The sequence below is a fragment of the Agelaius tricolor genome, unplaced genomic scaffold (assembly GCF_023055355.1).
Source record: "Agelaius tricolor isolate 1412-34295 unplaced genomic scaffold, bAgeTri1.0.p SCAF_9, whole genome shotgun sequence".
Taxonomy (NCBI): Eukaryota; Metazoa; Chordata; class Aves; order Passeriformes; family Icteridae; genus Agelaius; species Agelaius tricolor.
In genome coordinates, this window is record NW_027269269.1 from 13,823,120 (window position 1) to 13,846,784 (window position 23,665).

General features: G+C 39.9%; 1 protein-coding gene across 1 annotated transcript in view; it reads left to right on the forward strand.

Annotated features, from left to right (window-relative positions):
- NOX4 (NADPH oxidase 4) overlaps positions 1–17,457 on the forward strand; it is a 110,282-nt gene extending 92,825 nt beyond the window's left edge. Inside the window, exons 17-18 of the mRNA XM_071432799.1 lie at positions 2,054–2,154; positions 7,031–17,457. Coding sequence (XP_071288900.1) covers positions 2,054–2,154; positions 7,031–7,151 — 222 coding nt within the window. The 3' untranslated portion in view covers positions 7,152–17,457. The remainder of the gene's footprint in view (positions 1–2,053; positions 2,155–7,030) is intronic.
- The last annotated feature ends 6,208 nt before the right edge of the window (positions 17,458–23,665 follow it).

Genomic DNA, 23,665 nt, shown 5'->3' on the forward strand with positions numbered 1-23,665 from the left:
TGTTTGTAAACTAAACTAGACCTTGGAGTAATAGGCAATGCAAACTGTCAGTCAAAGGCAGAAGGGGATTACTGCAGATGGTAAAAACAGGAGATGAGGCCATAAAGTCGGGTGACTGATTGATTAATAGAGCAAGGCAGCCAGTTCATCCCCACAGCATTAAGAGAGTCTAGTGCAGTACCCTTAACTTGATTAGGTGCAGGCAGAAATCCATATCTCCCTTTTCTAGGAACAAGGTCCTTCCAGGCCAGGCCACAGACCAGACAGTTGGCCGTGTTCGATGGGAAATCTGCATCGTTTCTGGGCTAAGAACCAAACCAGAATAGTTCTAGGAACTTGCAAGCTCAAATCTTCTTTTCCCATATATGTTTTGAAAGAATCTAGCTATTTTTAAAAACTTTTTATTTCATTATCTCATATATAGATGAAAGGTAGAAATTTCTTGATGTGTAAGACTGGAAATTATATGGAACTGTCAGCTGACATGTATTGCCAATGCTAACGCCAGGCTAATTCCCCAACTCTTGGCATCTCCTGTAACTATTTATGCTTGCAATCTTCATTTTACATTATGTAGCACATAAGCTTAGGTACAAGTCTTAACTGTGCCGCATCAGGAAGCTTTCCATTGACTACAGGGGGCCCAGAGCCAAGCCTAACAATTACTGGAAAACATGAAATGCAGTGAAAAACCATGCCCAAAGGATTTTGATCTGCCTGCTATCAGGTGGAGATAGCATAACATTTACTGCTCTGGGAGGAACACAATCTTGTAGTTTAAATTATGTGGTAGCTACATTAGTTATGACTATGACAAATGCAATGCCTGGACAGCATATGTTGATGGAAATGGAATGCTTGAAAATGCCTAATTGATGAACCTGCTATGTAATTTTTAGGTTAAAATTAAAACCTGAAGCTGGACTGCAATGCAATGTGATAGGGAAAGTGAAATAATAGTCAATTCAAAGGAAGTTTTCTGATACTATGTAGTATACAAATACTTCATAGTGATGTTAATTAAGCAGATGCTGAATTTATTTTAAGTCAGCTTTTTGATTGAAGTCCTACTTTACAGTCACTTTTTTGTGGCCGTTGAACAAAACTGCTATGAAGCATAGTGCTGCTCGTAATTGCTCAAGGAGAAGTCTCCATGGCCATACAGGTTGTGTGTTCACTGATGTTAGTCCAAAGTGCTGACTGCTGCCAAAATTCAGGCAGTTACACTTCTTGCTCCCTTTGTGAGAAGCCCTTGTGCCTGTGTGGTAAGAGCTCACCCTGCAGCAAGTGCCTCTTGTCTACAAAAGCCCAAAGGAAGCTGAGTTGGCCAGGACTGTGTTTGCATTGGTGTGAGCAGTGTTTTGGGTTGTTCAGCAAGGCAGGGAACGTGGGAGCCTAGATAATGTGTAGCTCTCTGCCTCTTGCTGCTGTGTTAGGACAGCAAACCCAGGGTTGTGCCCTGCAGTGGGAGGGCATTTCACCTTATCAAAATGCTGGTGAGTTAGCATTCTGGAATGGAGTGGGTTCCATCTGGGGAGCAGTTTTGGCTGCTTTCTGCCGTTGCAGCAGCTCAAAACAGTTGGCAAACTACTCTCAGGGAGAAAAGTAAGATTTCCCTTGTTACTTTTTCAGACCTAGTCATTTTAATAGTTACTTGTACAAAGTTTAAAAAAGACTTCAGACAAAAATATGATTTTTGCATCAGCAGTATTTCTTCCAGTTTAGCATTAAAAGCCAGTGTGGGAATGAGTAACAGGAGCATGGTTATTGTTTTATGGATTAAATAAATTGGTTTAAAAGTAATGTAGGAATTAATGAGCAGCTGCATGAGGGACAATGTATGTAACTAACACCAAGGAGAGCCATTGAAAAGATACTAAGCAGAGGTATTGGTGCATAAAATGGCTGCAGCTCCCATCACAGCTGTTTGATACTTGTGCTCAGGTTTTACACCTCAGCACTCTGGCAAGTCAGCCAATAGCAGAAATGGGAGCCCTGGGTGATATGAGGCAATTTGCAAATCAGGCAGAATGGAATTTTTTGTTTCTTGCAGAAAATAATTGGTGAAAAATATCAAGCTTTAAACTCCAGGCTTTTGATTGGACGACCCCGGTGGAAGCTCCTGTTTGATGACATAGCAAAGTGCAATAGGAGGTAGGTGCTCGTCCACGTGAAGGGTGCCACAGTTGGATGGCTGGGCATATCTGTTTCTAGCTATGTTTGTATGAAAATATTTCTGGGATTTATCTTGCTGAGAGATAGCCTATACAAACTGAAACACTGTGGTTTTTTTTTATGTTCAGAGCAGTTCAGCTTCTCATGCAGTTGAGATGTTCAGTGGCTCAGAAAATATAAGCAGCAGATTTCCATCTCACTGCACAGAGATTACATGTGTTCTTGTCCATGGCAATGTCTTGCTTTCAACATACACTGGTTCTTTATATGAAGTTACATTTCTTAAAATTGTTGATTTGTGATTTGTAATGCTAGTATACAAACAGAATTCGCAAGGAAGAATTTGAATTACCTGTTTTGTTTTTATTCAGAAGATTTATTGTCTTTGGGTATTTCTGGCTATGCCTTTTTATTGTGCTGGGAAAGCATATTATGGTCTGAAAGACAAGTGTAAACCAGAGAAGGCATGCATATAGAATGTTTTTGTCCAGATCCAACTTTGGTGGTTGAATATTTTTCCTGCTGCTGGCAGTTCATTGCCTCAAAAGCTGATCTGGAAGAAGGGACTGTGTGAATCTTCCCTAATCCACTTCTGGCAAAGTCAATGGTGTGGGAGAAAATCCCCCTGAGTAGCTATTGACAGTAATCTGGATGCATTGGGTTTGAGAGGTGCTCTGCAGAACTTTCCCTCAAGAAATTTTTGTCCTCTCCTGCACTTGCAAAGTGAAATCTACCCATGGCTTGTTGACTCTTCTCTTCTGAGGCTAGATATGACTAGGGGACACTGAGCCCTGGCTCTTGAGAAATACTGAGTACCAAATGTATCACTGTAGGCAGTGTGAGCTGCTGACAATACTTGTGTTGGATACAGGTCATAGAGGATATTGTGAGCAGGACACCCCATAGGCTGCTACATCTCTAGTAAAATTTTCACACTTAGAGAAGGGGTTTAGAGCAAAGAACCATGGGAAAGAAAAGGAAATAGAGAGTTCAGAGGGCCAAGCTGACTGGGCCAAAAGATCTCTGCATAGTGGGCTGTTGACCTTTTATGCTCCATTCTAATGTCTTTGTTTAACTATGTGAGTACAGTTTTAAAAGGTGAAAATTATGAGGTTCCTGCCACTTCCCTCTGAGGATGTAAGAGCACATAATATTGATGAAGCCATTAGTAGTAGTAGTAGTAATAATCATACTTGATTTTTCTTTTTTGCTTTCCATTGCATTACTCCTAATTAGACTTCAAGTACCATTTCCTCTGCATTTTCACATCAGGTCTTTAAATTGGGCTGCCATTTTCAAGCAAGGTATCTTTAATACAAAAATAATGTTATCTTTTGATTATCTTGCTAAGGTGTAGGCTTTGTCCCTCTTTGTCATCTCTTTATCAAGGTTTGTATAGGTCTGTACCTATAGATGTAGTTACTGGTAATGGTGCACAGTAGCGAAGCCTTTGACAACCTCAACTGTCTGGCAGAAATTTACCTTTTGTAGCTAATTATTCTCTGTATTTCCTTGAATGAGATGGGAACTTTAGTTTTTCCCTCTAGTCCAATTTCCAGGTCTGCTACTACCTTTATTTCAATTCTTATTTCTCTGTAACTTTCCACCTAAATGTCCCTGCTGCTATACAGAGACCAAAAAAACCAAACTAAAGCAAAACAGGTCAGTCAAGTTGTTTGCAACATCTGGTGCCAGTGTTCAGACTTTCACATTTGCAATCATCCCCTTGGGCTTGTTTATGGGCAGCCAAGATATTTTCCAGTTTTTATCTTATGATTTTAGGAAAAGCTGCATATAAATAAACAGGCAGCTGGCAAAGCTTTCTGTCTCTCTGTGTAGCCGTTCTGATTGCCGTGTGCTTTGTGAATTGTTGCTGTTGTTGCTGTATGGGTCCCAAATAAGCAAAGTGCATTTGTAAGTGTCTGAGCTTTGCCAGACCTTCAGAGCGTGACATGGGACAGCCCAGCATCAGGTTCCTGCTCCTTTTTGATTTTCGGGAAAAGAGGAGCGGATGTATGCCATCTACTGTTCGTATTTCATATGACACCTGCAGACCCAGCAATCTGAACTGGAACAGTTACATAATAAATTACTGGTCTTGTTTTTTCGTGCTTTTTGTGGGGGAATGGAGCAACAGCCTTGTTCCTGTTCAGTTGTGTCCTGGATGAAAAGCTTGCACCATGCTCAGTTTTCTTAGGTCAAAAGGGCATGTGCTTTTTTCCAGGTAGAGAATGACCTAGAAAAAGACATGAATACCTGTAGGAGAAAAAAGCATGGAGCATCATGATACATTTCTCATCTGTTCTAAAGGAGAAACCTCTCTCTAGGAAAAAATGTGAGATTTAAAAGAGGAACATTTCAAGTCCTGACTCTATCCTCTCAATGTAGCAAAATATTTAATCTCTCTCTCAACTCCTGCTGTTCATAAAATGGATGTAAGAATATGTGCTGACCTAGACCTACTCATCCCATAGGAACACTGAGGAATTACTTGCTTAGTGCTCTGAAGGAGTAAATTCTATGTTGAAGTTTATAATCATTACAAAGAATGGCTTATAACATAGTTTACTTAACTGTAAACATGTTAATGGCATTAATGAAGATTTTCAGACATAGGACTATACAGTTGCCTGTGTTCATCTAAGACACAAAGTGAGCCTTTGTCCCAAACAAATGATAGATAAACAGTCAGGGTAGTAATATGCTGTTCTATGTGGTAGCTTTGCTCAGCCACCTTTCTGTTTGTGTTCCAGCAGCAAGGCAGGATCTGGGGGAGGAGGGGCAGAGGCATCTGCAGGCAGGGATGGACACAGGGGAGGAAGGTGAATGGTGTGTGAAGGGGTGTCCAGACTGGATGCTGGTGGTGGGTATCCCAGGAAGGCAATCTGAGAGCCTGTGGCTCACTGCACAGAACAGTGACTCAGCTGGGTTTCAGGAGACCTTAGACATGGGTCTCTTGTGTGACTTCAGGCAAATAATTTAACCTTCCTGTGATTCTAATCACTAGCGAAAAAATCTGTATACCTTGGAAGAATGTTACTGGGATGAGAATACATTGGCACTATGTATTCACTTTGTTGGCTGTTTATACCTAATGAAAAGGAGAGGGGCAGCTGAACTCTTTGGGGTTTATTTTATCAGTTCACTGTACTAATTCACCTAAAGAAAAAGAAAAACAAACAAACAAAAAACCCCAAACCCAACAACAACATTCATTCTTTCAATTAAATACACAGTAGAAGCCAGAGTCTTGCTGGCAGCTCATGAATCCTTTTTCTCCAGTGTGCACAGATTAGAGAGATTTCAGAATCTGCAAGTGCTGAGGATTCTTATTTGAGAGCAACAAGCAGCAGCCCTCTCATTATTGCAGCAAATTCAGCCACCAGCACAGCACCCATTGCCATTAAAAGGAGCACTGCCAGAACAGGAAAGCTTAATAGATAAACAAAGGGTGAGAAAAGTCTGAATTATGACTTTGCCTGATTGATATGAGAGATGAAGTCATTGAAGGCAATTGCAATCTGTGTTATAAGGTGCCTGCACAAGGACGCCACTGCAGTTACCTGCATAAATTTTGGGTCATTTTTGATGTTTGAGTGCTCAGCTGTACCATGCCAGTGTTGCTGTGCATTGATGCAACATGCACTGCCATGCTACTCTGGCAGCTGCCTGCCACCTGACATGTACACATAGCAGTATGCACCAAAGATTTATTCTTAAATCAGTTCCCTCCTCTCATCAAACACATGCACAGGGAGCTTTAAACTGAATTTGATTATTTAGCATATGCTAAAATATTGTATATTAAATAGTTATTGCATAAAATATCGAAACAGTCCTGGAGGCAGAACACAGAACCCAAATCTCCGTCCTCTTGGTGAGTGCTGTAGATCACAATAGTTAGAGCCATGTTCCCTCTTGTATGCTTTTTCTTCATCCTAGTAAATCTTTTAGATCTTTTTCTGTAGTGGCACAATTTCAGCAGGAAGAAGATGATTTTTTTTTTTTATGATACAGAAAATGCAGCACTGTATTGTATTTCCCTGCTTTCTTTCCCTCTCCTCATCTTAAAAAAAAAGGGAGATAGATAGTGAATATTGTGAATGGCTCAGTCCTGCTGTGTTTTGTTCTGATGTTGGCTAAAGTTCTGAGCCCTGAAATGTTGTATGACTGTAAGTCTGACTTGCAGCCTATTTTTAAGGTGACCAGAGAGCAAAGAGCTGTTGTCAGTAGAACGGCGTGAAAAAGTCAGGTTGACTAAAGGGCCAAGATCTATGGGTGATGAGCAAGGATCATACTCTGTGTTTGACTTCTTGTAAGATTTCAAATATAGATGCTGAAGGAAAAACTACATGCTAATGTGAAAGTAAAGCAGTAAAATTATTCTGTTGCTGCCAGAAATAATCATGGGTTAGTAGTGCTCTGTTTTCATTAGTGTAACAAATCACTGTTAGTGATTAGATATGCTTGTGTAATTCATGAGTTACACTAAGGAAGTCTTTACAGTGAGACATATTTTTAACAAAAAAAGTGATTAATCATGGGGAAAAAATAGAGTGAAAAATAGTAATATTTTATCATTTGGTATCTTGAGACTAAGATGAAGCACTCCTTCCTTAGAGTTGTCTTAGTCAGATAAATAATAGGGTTTGTTGTAGGGATACTTAGGAGAGATGTGGTGGCTTCAGTAAAACTAACAGCATCATCTAGTGAACTCTTCTCCCCTTAAAATCTGTACGTAGGTGGCTTGTGTAACACCATGAGGCCAGGGTCCACTTCTGTCTCTTATTGGAAATTACCGTTTATTCACAATGTCATAACTTTCCCTTCCCTCTTTTTTTTTTTTTTTTAACAGGAAGACCATTGGAGTTTTCTGCTGTGGACCAAACAAAATCTCTAAGATACTTCATAAACTGAGCAACAGCAGCAACTCTTATGGGACAAGGTTTGAGTACAATAAAGAATCCTTCAGCTGAAAATCTCTTGGAGCAAGACTCTCTAGAAGATAAAAGTGCAATTTTTTGTTTGTACAACATAAAAGTTCAGCTGTGGTTTAAACAGACAGAAATGTACCAAAGAATAGCACAAATGTTTTTATTTATGATTATTTAAGACTGATGGATGCAGCAGTATACCAACAAATAATCATTGCTTTTACTCAAATACGCTCACACAATATTTGTGGTGGGAGGGATTCTTTGGATTTGTTTCTGTTAATTAAAAAGTACAGAAGCTGGGGAAAGACACAATTGCATTATAAGCTGATGGAAGAAGAATCTGTGGAATGTTTGAACTTCTTCCACTTCAGTCCTCTGAAGCTGGATCAGTAAAAGATACCCCAGGTTAATCCAAATGGCAAAACATAGTGTATTACAAAGACTCTTGCTTTTGTTGGTATACAAATCTTAAGGCTTTGGGGTGAAAATACTCCATGTTAAAGATTTTATTATACATTGCAGAACTGGGATTCTGTATTTAAAATATAGAGTGTTACTCTTGGTAGTCTACTTCTGTAATGAAGTTAACCTAAGAAAAAGTGAGCACAATTGTGTAGCACCAGTGGGCAGCCTCTGCTGTGATGTTAGTCACAGCCTTTTGGCAAGCATGCATCTGTACATGGAGAACTCTGTATCTTGCATCAGTTCAGTATTCAGTGAGTTTGCAAAATAATTATGATTTATGCAGTCATAAAGATGGAGCAAGAAAAGCAATGAACAGGAGCAGACAGGACCTGAAGTTTTATTATACCACACACTCAACATGGAAGTTGCACTCACTGTGCACTCACATGCCCTGATTGTTAAACACTTGAAGCTTTCAGATGCTCTGACTGATTATTTTACAGCAGGTTGAAATCCAGTTTTAGGGGTTACAGTATGTTTGGTTGACTCTGATCCGTTAAGTGTCATCCCTGGAGCCCCATTTGTTTGCCCTGGTGCCACTGAAAGCAGGATGAGACCAGATCCACAGCAGAGTGAGAATGAACCCTTCAGCTCTGTGGCTCCTTGGCTGATGTGTGCAGATAAAAACCTTGCAGGAGCTGCAGTATGCTTTCAGTTTGTTCCATAGAGGAAGATCTCAAAACATCCCAATTTTAAGCTCTCTTTCCCTTCTCCTCCCCTCAGCTATCTTCTGCCCATAATTGCCATGGGAGAGCTAAAGGCTGAAACTGGTACTTCATAAATTTTTGGTTCTGAGGAACACCTTTTTTTTGTCCATCCAAATAGCCAATCCAATTCCCCTTATTTCTTATTTTCTCCCTTTTCCTTACTTTGCTGAGATGAGGGCATTTAAACAGGGATCAGACACTTAGCTGGCATAAATAGGCACCACTCCAGTGTCTCTTAATAGATCATCATCACTTTAACATGGTGAAAACCTTCCCCTTGATCTCCAGCAGAAGCTTGGGAGCAGTACAGTGTAGTGTTTGCAGCATACACAGGCAGAGGCTGGCTTGAGAACTCATGCCTGTGGTTCACCTGTATTTAGGGCAGTGCATTTGCTTTCATTTACATCTATTCAATGAATACCCTTTTTATGTTAGTGGGAAAGGCACTAAATTTCTGCTTGGGACACAGACTCTGTACCAGAGTCAGCAAGTATCAGTGTGAGTGTTCAGAGGGAAGCATTTTTCTGGCGGGTGGTGTATAGGCATCCTGCATGTGTAACTAGTGAGAATAAGTTTGGTCTTTGCCTTGGCAGCTTCTGCTCAGGAGTTGCACTCAGTGAGCAACAGGGAGGAGGTGCATCAGTGAAGCCATGTGACTTGGCACTGAAGTCTTTACCTCTGGCTCTACCCAATTTGAAATCCAAGCAGGAAGCAAAGAACCAGAGATAGACAAATTCCTACTGGCGAAAATTCTCAAAGTAGCCCAGATGAGAGAAGCCAAAATAGAAATGCAGTGTGAGATGGGAGCCTACATTGCTGCTACTGCTTTTAATTTTTTTCTCTTTGAGGCAGAAAGGACCATTATTTTCCTACTGGATCTCATTCATCCATCACTGTAAAACTGGAGGTGTGCAGCAAAGGATTAGATTCTTTTTAATCAGTAAGATTTATTTCTAATACTGCCTGCATAGATTTTATAATAAACATAAAACTGTTGGCAAGATGCATAGATGCTGGATATTGTAGGTCCTGCATACTTTTTTGTTTTCTGGCTGTCAGTTTAAAGCATGATTGAAATCATGCCTGCATCTTTTACCCACAACTAGAAAGTGATCTTTTCCTCTAGTTTTGGGATTTAGTATCACATGCTTTTAAAATACAGTTTAGAGTCATCTAATCACTATGTTGTTTGTGGTTTTACATCTCCTCTGACAGATATCAGCTCCATTACCATATAATGAGCAGCTAGTTTTGCAGTTAGCTCTGTGCTAAAGCAGATTATATTTTCTGGCTCAGCTTCTGCATAGGTACCACTTTATAATTAAAATAGTTATACTAGTACTGTGCTGTTATTCTGCATTGTTGCAGGAGTTGATGCTGTTTGTAGGCATGTTAAACACATGTTGTTACATTAAGCAGTGCTGTCACAGCAAGATCAAAGCAGATCCAGGCTGTCCTCTTTTCTGTCTTTGTGCTGTATCTGACTCAGCTGACCCATTTGTAAAACAAGCTCTGGACTGTCTGCCTTTCTGGAGTGTTTTGAGCCTTAATTAATGTTTTGGGATCACTTTGGTGCACAAGCAGTAGAAAGAGCTATCTAATTGCTATGCAAATGTGCTTATGTTTTATTTTGGGAAAACCTTTTTTTTGCTGATTTGAGAAATCGCTAGGCCAGGTGAGGAAGAGTTTGGGGAAAGTCTAAAAGCTTCAGTTGCTTTTTTCCTTTTCCTTGAGCTATTCTTCTGTAAGAGAGGCAAAAAGTTTAAGGGTTGTTGAGTGACTGTGACTTGACTTCAGAAGTGGCAGATATTATGATAAACACAATCTTTCTACAGGCTGTGTTGTCATTGCTCTGAGTGTGTCTCCAGCTTGCAAAACAGAGTCAAGCCCTCTTTTAAACTCCATTGCTTTTATATCTGTAAGCCAAATATATGTAAAAATATAACTCAGTGCCAGACAAGTAAGTGAAGGCTGACAGCACTCAATTCCACATTTGCAGATCAACTGGATTTACGTAATTGAGCATTACTTAGCACTTTAAACTGTGCCTTGTGAGTCTGTCATAAGTGTCCTGCTGGCAGGGGAAGGATCCCTCCCTGTATTCTCCCAGTTTTCACTCAGTCTTTCACAAGGCTGCAGACTTCTCAGTGTTTGATTAGCAGGGTCTTTGTGTTTTATTAATCAGAATTGTTTCAGGACTCTTTTTTTAGACCAGGAATGTTTCCATGCTGATGAAAACCAAGCCTTTTCCAAGCAACAAGAATCCAGCCCTTGTGCAGCAGCGTGGGACTCAGGGCTTTACACAGCTAACAGCAGGATTAATCAGATGTACCCAAGACCTATTCCTGCATCACTGAAGTTACTTGTGTGAGTAAATGTCCACTGCCACAACAAACAACAGCAGAGGTGAGCCCTGATGTTGTGTGGGAAGGCCTAGTGGGGACTGACCTTCACCACCAAAGTCTGCAGAACAGTCTGTCCCTCCACAGTGATTATTCCAGCCCATTGTTTGGAGCAACACTTCCCTGTTTTAGTATGTGGTACTACTGCTGGCATGTGAGTTCTTCCTTGTCTTTTTCTCCTCTTCTAGCCTCTAGCACATAGGTGGCAAAGAGATTTGAAGCTGGCTGAGGGAGGGCAGATAATGCATTAAGTGGCAGAACAGCCATGTTGGGAACAGTAATTCAGCTGTAACAGCCTAACAGAGCAGAGAAGTAATGATTTAGTAGGACTTGGAGAACAGCAGCCCTAAGAGCTGTTCTAAGCCCTAAGCCCTAAACCTCTACTCAACGTTTAATACACCAGGTTATAGTTTCAAACCACAAGACATGGCTAAGGGAAAGCAGACACGAGGCTAAAGAGTCCCTGCCTATAGCAGTTCAAGGACCATAAGTCAGAGAAGAGGTAAAGTTATTAAAATGCAATGTTTACTCTTTTGAAAAATAAAAGTACTTCTAGGGAGATTAATTTTCACTTCAGCCTGGCAATCATTTCATAAACTCACCAGTTTGATCTAATGCAAGGTGGATCTCCTTCTCTGGATTATGCATCCAATTTTTCTGCCTATTTTCCATGCCTCACAATTTCAACCAGTTTTTATTGTTTTAGCCAAGAGGATTTAACAAGAAGGTTTAATCAAAATGCCACTGGTGCCTGTGCTGAGCTGAGATTTTCTGCTATGAATATACATTTTTCAGGGATATATATATGTATGTAATATAGCTGATGACTCAACTGTGAACAGTGATTTGGGATTTGCATTGTTTCTGCTGCTGGTGTTTTAAGGCCACTATGGTGATGCACTGGCAAAATGTATGGAGCTGAAATGAGACTCTTCATTCCCATAAAGAGCCTGGTATTTTAGTGCCTGTACTAAGCATAGTAAATCCTAGAAACTGAAATTTCCTTTGTAGTCACAGTAGATTAATTAGCATCTTTTAAGGTTAAAAACCCTGAGTCCTCTGCTGGTCTGACATGCATAATGAATGCTCTGACACAAAGGTTTTGAGCAACAAATGCTTCTCCTTAAAGGGCTGGATGAGATATCTAAAGGTTATTATCTGAAGGTTTAGTATCCTGCTAATTGTATCACCCATGTTGTAAGAGGGATGAGATCCATTTTGGTACCAAGGAATGCTGTGTACTTCCTCTGTTATGAATATCTCTAAACTTGCAGTGTATCCTCACGGTTTACCATGCCTGAAGTATTATATTCTCTAGAGGGATCCTATTTATAAGAGACAAGTGCTGGATCTGTACTAAGAGCAGTGGATCTGTCCCATTATTACATGGACACAGAGAGAAAGCTGGGAAAAGCCACACGTCCCAGTTGCAGATTGCTTCTTAGCAGAGCCCTTGGATGAGAGGGAAGGCTGTTCCTGGAGCTCCAGGTAAACTGCTGTCAACTGAAGAGCAACCCAAGGAGGGCAGGAGAGGATGATAAATGCCAGCAATAAACAGGGTGAAATATTTTGTCCCTGAGAACCACGGGGAGGGAGGAGACATTCTTCTTAGCTTCACAGTGTTAGAAATTAAAACCAAACCCCATTTTCTAGATGTGCATACCGAGTCTCCCTGAGGGTTGAGAGCTAATGTATGCAAATGCGTTGCATTTCTGTGCACAACTCAGTGCTAAAGCCCAGAAGAAAGCTAGTATATTATAGCAAACACCCTGGAAATAAAAAATTCCTTTGACATAAAACCTTTACTCTTTCAAGTTAACTTACTTCTGAAAAACATCTACTTCTATTCTGCAGCTGTGGAATTGGGAAAAAGCTTTACCTGTTAACTCCTTTTCACCAAAATACTGGAGTGTAGAGTTCTCTGTGTCAGCTGTAAGTAGGTTTGACAGTTTGATAAATAAATTTTGTGTTTGTTGCTGCTGACCCTAGGAAAGGACAGCCTTGAGGATGAGAAGCAGTGTTACATAAATGTCTAGTGTACATAGCAACACTGAGCAGGGAGACGCTGCTGCATCGCTTTTGGTGCACCAGTCACTCATTAAAATTCTGTCATTGCAAGGTCACGTTGCTCATCTCATACTCTGCAACCCTGGGGAAGAAATTTGGATGAGAGATGGGGGAGGAAAAGCGAAAACTTCCTCCTTGTGCTGTAACCAAGAATACATTCATCGACAGCAGGGCACTTGTTTTGATTTCAAAAGAGCATGCCATTTCTTTTTCAGGGCTAACAGGTTCCCTCCTGTGTCGTGGTGTTTGCATGTTAGAAGTGTAACAAAGTGATAACAGGTTCCTTCCAAATTGCATATATAAAGCCTCAAGCTTTTGCTTCTCCCTTGAATAGTCTGAGAGAAATGCAAAATACCAGAGAGCACATAGAGTGGACTGTGTCCCAAGCTGCATTCGGCACAGCCTGGTTAGGAATGCTGCACAGCAGCTCTGCAAGCTGCTGGGAAGAGGCAAGGCTGAGGTTGTGGGTTTGGTCCCCTGGTAGATCATTCACTTAAATGATGATTCTTGTGGGTCCTTTCCAGCTCACATTATTCTGTGATTCTGTGTAAATGGTTTAAGGAGAACATATCAGAGATACCTGATCTGTGGTCAGAAGCAGGCCAGGTCACCACACTGGCTGTCACATCTCTGAGCCATGATGAGCCTGAGCCAGTCCTAGGTGTGCTTTCATTGGGGCTCTTGGACTGTGTCTGCAGGGTGAGATGAACAGTGTTTTAGACAGAGCTGGATGAGGCTCCTGTGTGCACTTTCAAGCCTGGAGCTCAGAGCTGTCATTCTTGAGGGTGAATTGTGTAGGCAATGAGGTGACTGACCTTTGGGTACAGTCACAGTTCCATGGTTAGCCAAAGGTATGGACATACCCTGTGGATTTCTCTAGCTTTGTAGAGGCATGTTGTTCAGGGCCAGGGAAGCATGTTATGTTATTGTGCCTCATTAGGTGTTAGATGCTTGAAAGCATGTACTGTTTAGAACGGAGGAGGATGGTGAATGCCAGCTTCCACCCACAACTGAACACACCCTGCCCATTTTTCCAGTAGTGTTCTTGAGGAATAAATGGCAAAATCTCTGCAGAGAAGACACAAGTGCTGCATTTTTCTTATATTGTATCAGAGCAACATAATTAACTATTAAAAAATATTTGCTATGAATGTGAAGATTCACTTATGACATTATTCTTTCTGACTGTTTAAGCCCTAGTAACAGTTTGAAACACACTTTTTGAACAAAACATAATGCCCCAAAGCTTTAAAATACAGCTTAGATGGAACTTGGCGGGGGATCTCCACCTGATAGTGAAATATCATTGTCTGTTGGAGTTGGATGCATTTGTGCTTCATTCATCTTGGTCTGCTCCATTGCTATGGAAGATTAGAGGGAGCTGGGCTTTCAGATCCTTCTCTTCCTTTCTGCCTATAACCTCAACCTTCATCTAGAAGTTTGAACCTTTGGGTCACTGAATACGTCATCACCCATGTCCTTCACATAGTCCCATCACATAGTCCTTCTTTTGTGCTCTTCCTCCCTCTATAGCACAAATTGTATTAGGAGGTTTTTTCCACTCCTTGTTTCCCATGACTCAGGAAAATACCATTCTGGGAAATGCAGAGGGCCTAAATTTTATTTGCAGCACGCATCAACCTGTGTAATGCTCCTGGTGTGCACAATCCAATGGGGCTCTTGTAGTCTCTTTGATTAGCTTCAGGAAAATGAGGGGTGCAGCATCCCAATGCTGGACATGCTTCTGGCAGTCAGAGGAGGGGCAGTGCTACAAGGAGAGATATGTAAAAAATAGGAAAATTCATAAGAGCAAAGATCATATCATCTTCTGAATGAGAACTGGGGATTTGGTTTTGAAAAAGTCAGGTCACCCACTTGTGGCTACCATTGAAATTAAGTCATACTTCTGCTTTCACACGTGGGCATTTCAGGACACTGGGCAGTGATGGAAAGGGTTTCTTCTTTCAATTACATTTGGTATTTCCACACAGCCCCTACTTTATCAGCTGCATATAATTTCATTCTTTCAGTGATTAAATATTTTCTCGCCTGGTTTCTTTGCTTCTGGGAGCTTGAGAGCTCATTGTTTATAAAGGGAAAGAAGAAGTATTGTGCTGTTAAGCAGGCAACTCCCAACACATATGTTCAGCTCTGCATCTTTGACAGCGAGGTCCTGATGCTGCTGTGAGTGCAGAAGGGCAGATCTTTCACTGAGATTCAGGTGTGACCTGGACCCTCTTCCAGGCTTCATATATTGATGAAGCTCAGAGCTTATTAATTAGCTTTTTCTGAAATAGTTACCCTTAATCCAAATGTGCCAGGTTGTGAAACCCTTACTCACGCTGAGTTTTCCTCTCTCTATGTTCCTTCTGATTATTTGCAGGAGCAAATTTGATGAAACATGTTTGGGCAAGAAATGGTTCTCTTGGTCTGTGGTAGTTGAGAAGAAGAGTCATAATTGTGTTATCTCCCCTCAAACTGATGTCCAAAAAAGTATTTTGAAGGGTCCAGCTATATTAGTTCCATAATGTGTATATGGGCAGTTTCTTTAAAGATCTATGATTTTACATTTTTTTATGTAAATCTAATTTCATTTTCAGAACCAACCAAAAAAAAAATCCAAAGCATCTTTTTTACATTGAAAATGCTCATATGACCAAAACATGTCTATTTTAAAAGAATTCTTCCAAGGTGCTTAGAAGAAGAGTGGAAGCCAGCTTGTAAAAACTCTTCTAATAGCAAAGCATTCTTTGGTTTTGATTTTTTTTTTTCCTTTCCAACTTTCATTAGTGAAAAAGTACAGTTCAAACTAAGCAATAGTACCACAGTCTGAGCTTCAGCAATTCAATGTCTTCCTTTTGAAGCAAGGCATCTCTCTGGGATCATGTCTACACTGCCATCTGAACCTTCCAGGCAATGTCTGTAGCAGGTCTAGACTTGGGTTTCTGTGAGCAAGAAGACATGATCAATTTTTGTCTTACTTTGGGTATGTATTTGGGACTCAAAGGGACTCAAACTGTGAGAGTTTGATGTGGTAAACAGGCAGGAAGGAACTGGAGCCCCTGCTACAAGTGTGAGTATGCTGAAAAGACCTTAGGCTTTTATTCCACTAGTCAAATTAATTAAAATCCAATCTCAGGAAGGAAGATGTGGGCCACAAATGAAATTCTTGCCATCCCTAAAATTTGGAAAAAGCATTAAACTAAGGTTGGCTTTCCAATTTTTCTGTTAAGAAATGAGCCATGAAAGTAGTTATTTACAGTTAGCATGTATAATGAGACTGAAAAATTAATGTCTTGTCTTTTCTGTAGCTGCGGGTCTTAACTTTCTCATTTCTGACTGCATTCTTCTCTCACTCTTTCCTGTCCCAAAAGGAAGAGACCAGAAAATTCTTTCTGAATTTCCAGTTCTGTAATTATATATCTTTGCCACTAGAGGTGAAATAAAAATAATTTATTAAAAAGGAAAGCGACATTTACTTTTTATATCTCTTTATAATGTGCAAGATAACTATTTTAGAAAGTATTCACATAAATGTCCACAATTTTGAGTACTCAATGTTCTTTTCAGTGGTGCCTGTTTATATTAATGTAATTTCAATCTGTTCTTATGTTTTTATAGATCAGGATGTGGTACAGTTCTTTGAAGAGAAATGTCTGCTTAGTTTCCAAGTAGAACAGAAAGCAAAATTTGGCCGTGAGCTTTTATTTGTGTAAGTTTTTCACCCAAGCTTGACTTTAAGAAAAAGAATACTGGGATCATGTCTATAACAAGTCATACTCTTGCTGTGTGAAACAGCCCATTTTGTAGCTTCAGCTTGCTGCCCTCCAACACAGCAGAGGAACTGTGTTTCATGACTGGAAATACTTAAATACGTCATTGTTGTACCTGCATGCCTCATAAACCTTCAAGAAGTAAGCAATAAGCTTTCTGAATCTGTTAGTTCCACTAAGACAAAGGAAAATTTTTACCAGTTATCTATATAATGAGGCAGAACTAGAAAACTGATCATTAAAAAGCCTTGGGTTTTTATTTTCCTATTTTTCGGGGTTTATTTATTCTTCTCTTTTTTATGAGTCAGGATCAGAACTCTTTTCCTCAGTGTGCCTTCCTTAGTTACACAGTGTTGTGAGGGTAGATTGGCTAAAAAAAGGACTCAGACAGGGCTCCTGAGCTTTATCCCATGTTGTTACAAAGTTCCCCTACAAACCAGTCACTCTGTGCAGGATTTTCAGAGTAACAAGAAGAATTCAAATCCACTGAGATTTTTATACCCAACTGCATCAGGTTTCTTTCTAAAATCCTGTCTTCTTTTTGCCTACCAGTAAAATGGGGAAAGCCACTCTGGAAAAGAGTTTTGATTTGCCTGGCAAATAGTCCTTCATTTGAAATTTGTTTGGTTAAAATACAAAATCCTGGTTGCAGTATGCAAAAGGAGGCTTCTTGCCCAAAATACTCATCTGAATTAGCCATTTTATCTTAATGGCAGACCTGACAACTAAACTATTTGGCTGCTGAGTTCTTTTGCTGTTCAGATGTTACTTTTACATTCTGTTATATTAGCAGATCATCTTAATGTGATTTTATGTCTTTTATTGTATTTGACAAAGCACCGTATGTTTATACATCATGTAATTATGGCACTGTACTCTAAAAGTATTTACTTTACAGGAAGCTTCATGACTTTGGAATAAACAACCATTCCAAGACTGAGCAAAACATGGTTGAGTTACTGTTTGTGACCTGATTTCAATTAATGACATACTGCCTTAATCATGGAAGCATTGTGTATGTGCATGTGTGCATGTGTATTACTGCTGGAAGGGGAGGCTGGGATTTCACTCCTTAGCAGAGGCTCTGATACTCTTTGTGGTGCCCTAAATTTGCTGAAACATCCACACAGGGTTCACAGACATGCTGCAGGAGACCCAGGATCCTCTGGCATGACAGAAGTTGGGTTGGATACCCAAAGTACCAGAATTGTACTAGGCACCCTTGTTTTGTCACCCAGAGTAATTTTCTGCCTTAGAACATGAGGCACATGCTTATTCCATATATATCGGTGGCTGTGAGACAACCTTAGAAGCAGAATATATTATCTCATCCTCATCATCACACACACTGGAATTCAGCAGAATATCACTCCACTACACCCTGTCGTTTAGAGCACAGTGGAAGGAGAAAGAAGCATCTGCCTCATCCTGACCCATCAAAATCAGTTATGAGAAAAGTTCCTTCCCATATCAGAAGCGTGTAGAAATCGTCTCCACCTGTGCCAAACACTTGAGTGCCTGACACTGAAACATGCTCTGGGCATTTGCTTTATTCTGCTTGCTCTGGTGAAATATTTCACAGTGTTCTCAGACCATGCTGCTTTTGATAGATATTAATGTGAGAGCTGCTATTTTATTATGATCTCCAAGGCACTGCAGATGCTACAGAAAATCTGCAACAACTGGTTTGAAGCTCATAATTCACTTCCCAGTGGTGTGTTTGGGAGTCTGTTGGATGCACTGCAGGCTAAAGCACCCACTTCCTGCAAGATGTTGAATGTTCTGGGAGCTGTCTTCCTAATCATTCCTGCATTTGGCAGGGTTGTGGGTTTTTATAGGAAATCTGCACATCAAACAAAGATTAATACAAGTATGCAGAGTTCTCTGAGATTTTTCAGAATTGTTAAAAGTTCTGGGTAATTTATTTTTTAGTAGTAAGGATATGTAGTTAAACTGCATGTATTGATCTCAGAGTTGTGTTTTTTACTTTCTCATTACAGAGCAGTGGTGATACAATGATGGAAAAATGTACCATCCCTCCAGAATAAGGAGTTTAACAGCAGCAATATTAAAAAAAAATCCCAACAAATATCCCTGTATATTCCATCTCATCTATTTTTAGTCATTAAATTAAAAATGTACAGGGAAAGATAACAGCTGCAATTTAGAGAAGTTCCTGATCTGTGCAACTACAAAAGGTGTTTACTTATACTAAATGCGGGGTCAGTGGCAGGCAGGGCAGAGTTATCAGAGGAAAAAATTTATATTTTCAAAAATTATGATGGTGTTTTTCATTAAGAGAAATGTCCTTTCCCACTCACCTTCCCCATGCCAAGTAATGAGGTTTGGCAAAATGTGTTTTGGCTCTTGAGCTTTGATCTTCTGTCTGATATTTGGAGAGTTTTTATGGGAAAATATATATTTCACAAATGCATTGGGTCAAAAGAGAAATCTCAATGTTCATGTAAGAAGATTATGGAGAAGGGAACAAATTTTTTTTTTTTTTTTTAGCAAAACCTGGCTGAAAATGCTGATGCAAATAATAAACTCTCCTTACAGCGGACAACTAAGTAAGTATTGCAGTCTGCTGTTTTCCGGATGGAAGAGAAAAACTTCTTCCTTCTCCCCACTTCAACACTGTATGGGCATCATGGACCATGACAAATTCTTGATATGAAGGCAAGCAGAATAGTAGGCAAAGACTGCTCCCAGTAACCTGTGAGCTTTTCTAGAGAGAAAAAAACAAGCAGCTGTGGGCTCAGCAGCTTCTGTCTGCCTGACCTGAGCACCAAACTCACATAAATCTAAGTTATTTAATGGACCAAATCTCCTCAGGTAAATGAACACCTTCTCCCGTTGTCAGGGGGCAGATATGAAAACCTTTGAAGACCCCCCAGGGCGATCTGATACACCTGACTTAGATATTTTCCTTTCAGGTTACAAAGTCATTTCAAAAGTGATTTTTTGTCCTGTCCATTGATGTTACAGGGAACAAATTCATTTATTTGGAGAATACAGCATGGGTACTGGTTAGAAATGACCTGGTTCCTCTGTCCTAAATTATCTCAGCTGAAGAGCCATTTGAAAATACTATTTGAACATTTGGAAAATTGAAACCATCTGAGGAGTACACACAGGTGATTCCTCACCTGTTCCTGATTCTAATAATAAAATCTAATAAAAAGAATAATACCCTCTTGCTGGTCCCACCAGCCTCTGAAAGCTGGGGAGCAGCTGTGCAATCCAGCCACAGCCTTGTTCACTGCAGGGAACCTGATGCTTTGCCTTAAATGTGCCCAAAAGTGCATTGCAGGCATGTGGATGTTACAGGAGGGCTGAAGAGTGGCACACAGGGATAATTTATAATCAATGCAACAACTTGGATTGTTTCTCCCGAAAACCAATCAACATTTTTTGTAAGTAAGGTGAATTCAAATAATCTGCATTTCTCATCCATCTTCTGACTCCTCCCAAATTCCTATTAATTTAATGGCTCCATAATTTATCATTTTCCTTTCTGGTTTCTAGTTAGGATACGCATAAGCATTAGACTGACCTTAATAACACTGTGCTTTCTAATCTGAAATTGTGAATTGCTGACTGATGGTCTGAGTAACCAGCAGCTTGTCTTCCTCCCCAAAACTGTTTTCTGATTTACCTGAAACTTAATTTTGTTGGACCACAGTTTCTGATCTCTCTACAGATTAATTTTGCAAACAAGCTTTCCTGTAACTTTTTACAATAGTATGTCTTCTTGTAGGAGAATGTCACCTTAATTAGGATGGCTGCAGAGTTTTCACAATCTGTCTGTGCCCAGACTGCTGAACACAGTTTCTGAAGTGACAGCCTCCCTGCAGACATCCCTGCTTGGTGCTTTAGAGTGCCATGGCGCCTAGGATGAGACAAAAGGCCACCACTTTTAAGACCCAGTGTCTAGACTTTTAGACTTAAGCATATTTGTTTCACTAAAAGGGAAAAGTCTTTCTGATTAGAAGTGAACTGATTTTCTGAAGTAGCTGTGAGGAAGACAGAAAAGCCTGGTTTTCATTTTTGCTCTCAAATGAGAGTTGGATTCTCAGTTGATTCTTCCTGAATATTAATAAGAGGTTGATGCTTTGAGAGTCAGCCCTCAGGGTTAAATAATTGAGACCACAGACTATAGAATTAAAATACTAAAATTAATTTTAAAGTAGCATCTCAAGTCCATGATGGTGTGAAAGAAGACATGGACCCTAAATTCTCTAATGGTGTGTATCTTCAGTGGTCACTGGTATTAACTGGCAAGATGAAATGTAAAACAAAATGCCTCTGTTCTGACTTGAGAAATCTTACATTCCCTTGCTTTTGTTATAAATGACTGTAACATCATTCAGTTGAAAGGGGAGCTGGAAAAAGTCTTCAAAGTGCCTGTCTACAAACATGTTGCACTACTCTTACGGTTATAGTAAGTGTACAGTTATTTCAGTATTCGTATTTTTGCTATGAGTATATGTATTTTGCTATCTGCTAATGAATGTGGTAGCTCTTTTACTCTGGGATGTGTGTGGTGCTTCAGTTTTTTAAAAAATCACATTTTCTTGTAATTTCACCATTAAGTATTTCTGTATACAAATACTGTCATTTTGATAATTTGGTATTTTTCAAGCTGTTTAACCATGTGTTTATTTCATACAGGTCATCTGACAGTGTAGTCAGTGTAAGTAAATTTAGCAGAGCACCACCTTGCCAATCTGCCATAAATTTATGAGAAAATGGTCCAGCCTTCAAGCTTTTAATACACCTTCCTGATACGTTCATCTCTGTGACAAAATAGACAGTTTTTTTTTTTTTTTAATGTTATTGCCTTTGCATGAAGGGGTCATATGCAAAGAACTTAAGCTTTAGCACTTCTTCCAAAAATATGGATTTTTTTTTTTTGTGGTGTGTATAGACTATTTATTTGTAATAGGTTGCACAAAGCAATGAAGGTGAGTGAAGACATTAATGTTGTAAAAAACTTCCTATGATTAGTCACTGGTGGGGAAAAACAGAACCTGATCACAAGGAAAGTTGTACTTGCATGCAAGGCAAAGAAAAGCCTTATTCATGGCCCTGCCATAAGAGACTCTGCAGACTCTTTATATTTATGGCATTGCTGCCAAAAGTGCATGGGAAGATGTACATCAGTTTGAAAATGTAGCACATTGAAATGGTTGTGCTTAAGTTTTCCAAGAAACCAGAAGCAAATTCAAGTCAGAAACATTTTAACATTGTTTTGATTATGTGGAAAATGTGGGAAAATTTGTTGACAATATGTAATTGACCTGAAAATTCCTTTTTTCCTTATTATTGCCTGAAAATGTTTCTTTTCCTAGAAAACAGTGAAGAAAAGCAGTGGGTTGCTTTTATATATCTAAGTTCCTTTAAAATCCATGTGTACATTACTGTACATACACCACCATGTCTGTATCATCACCACTACTACACCAGCCTCAAAACTGTGGGACAGCCCCACCACTGAGCCCCCAGGGATCCCTTTTCTGGTCAGATAAAACAGTGCAGCCTGGGAGGAAAGGAGAGGGAATCAAGTTTCATGAAGGGACATTATTGGAAGTGCTCAGCCACAGCGAGGGTCCAGAATTAATGTCTGCTGCCAAATTCTTGGTTCAAAGAGGATATTTTATCCTGTATATGGGGAAAGTCCCTGTTTTTCTACAAATTTTATTAATCTATCAGATTTCTAGAACTTTTTGGCATCATGTGAATACTGCATAACTGATGCTCTCAAGAGAGGAAGATAATGGACAGAACTCTGGGGAAATGTCCATTTATGAAATGGGATATCAGAAAGCCCTAATGGGTGGAGGATGAATATGCAGAAATAAGTTGATTTTATAGTTATAAGAGTTACTTCATATCTAATTCAAAGCTTATTGCAAAAATTACAGTTAGAGGCCGTTTTTAATGACAAGGTCTCATTGCTGCCAATTTTCAGCTCACTATGGAGACTGATTCAAAATTTACATCCATACACATGTGGGTACACAGATGGTGAATTACAGATTTAACTCAATGGAGAGGCCAGGTGCTAAAAATACAAATTTGGGTAAAATGTGGAAGGGAGAACAGAATCAAAAAAGCTGACAGCTGTTTATTGTCTTGCCTTGACTAAATGTAACTTTTAACAGTCTGAGAAAGTAAGAGACCAGGCTAGAAAATTAAAAACTTGACAGAGGTAACAGTCTCTTGCAAAGGGCAGAGACATGCAAAGCTGAGTACCTTAAAATGAAGCTATCAGGTATGCTCTAGGTTTCTTAATTTTTTTAGTGTGAAACATGTTGATGGTGCTGCAAATACATCCCTGGACATTTAAACTGGTGGACTCCTCATTTAACAAGTACTTTTGTACAAGCCTGACCTTAGTGCCCACTGGGTGAAGGTTTATGTGGTTGCCTGGTATACATACACAGGATCTAGATTTTCAAGCACCAAGTACTGTAATGCCCTGGTTTTGGCATTGATCCTGTCAGGATAAACTCCCCAAGCCTGATCCATCTGCCTAATGGCAATGGGAAGTATCTTGTTCCAAGATACCTTGGCCAGACAGAGGAAAAGGTAAAAGCAGGGTTTTGTTTAAACTCTGATCATTCCGATTCAGTGAGATCACATTGCAAGCACAGACTTGTGACATTACCTCATTCCCAATTTAAAAATAAAATGCAGCTCCAGCTTCTCAGGGAAGCATTTATGAAGAAAAGAGGTCCTTCAGCATTTAATTCAACATGTATCTCGGCACAGAAGTAAACACAGCCCTAAGCATGACCCTGAGAAGAATGTGCCATTGCATTTGTAGCTTGCAGACAAGAAAGCACAATGTCTCTTGGCAGTGCTGGTGGCCAAGAAAACATTTAGTGCCATGGTGATAAATGAGGCCTTTCCTTCTTTCTGACCCGTCCAAAAATGTAGGTGGCTGCTCCAAGCTAAGATGCAGGGTCCCCAAAATGCCAAAGGGAGGGCATGTCTAGAGGACAATTTCTCCTGTCTCAGAACAGTTTCTTTAAGGCTGGTGCTGTCAGTCCACACCTGGCACAGCAGTGTTTGCTTCCCATGCCGAAGAAACCCAAACAGCTTTGCTCAGAGAAGAGAAGCAGCTGGGGTTC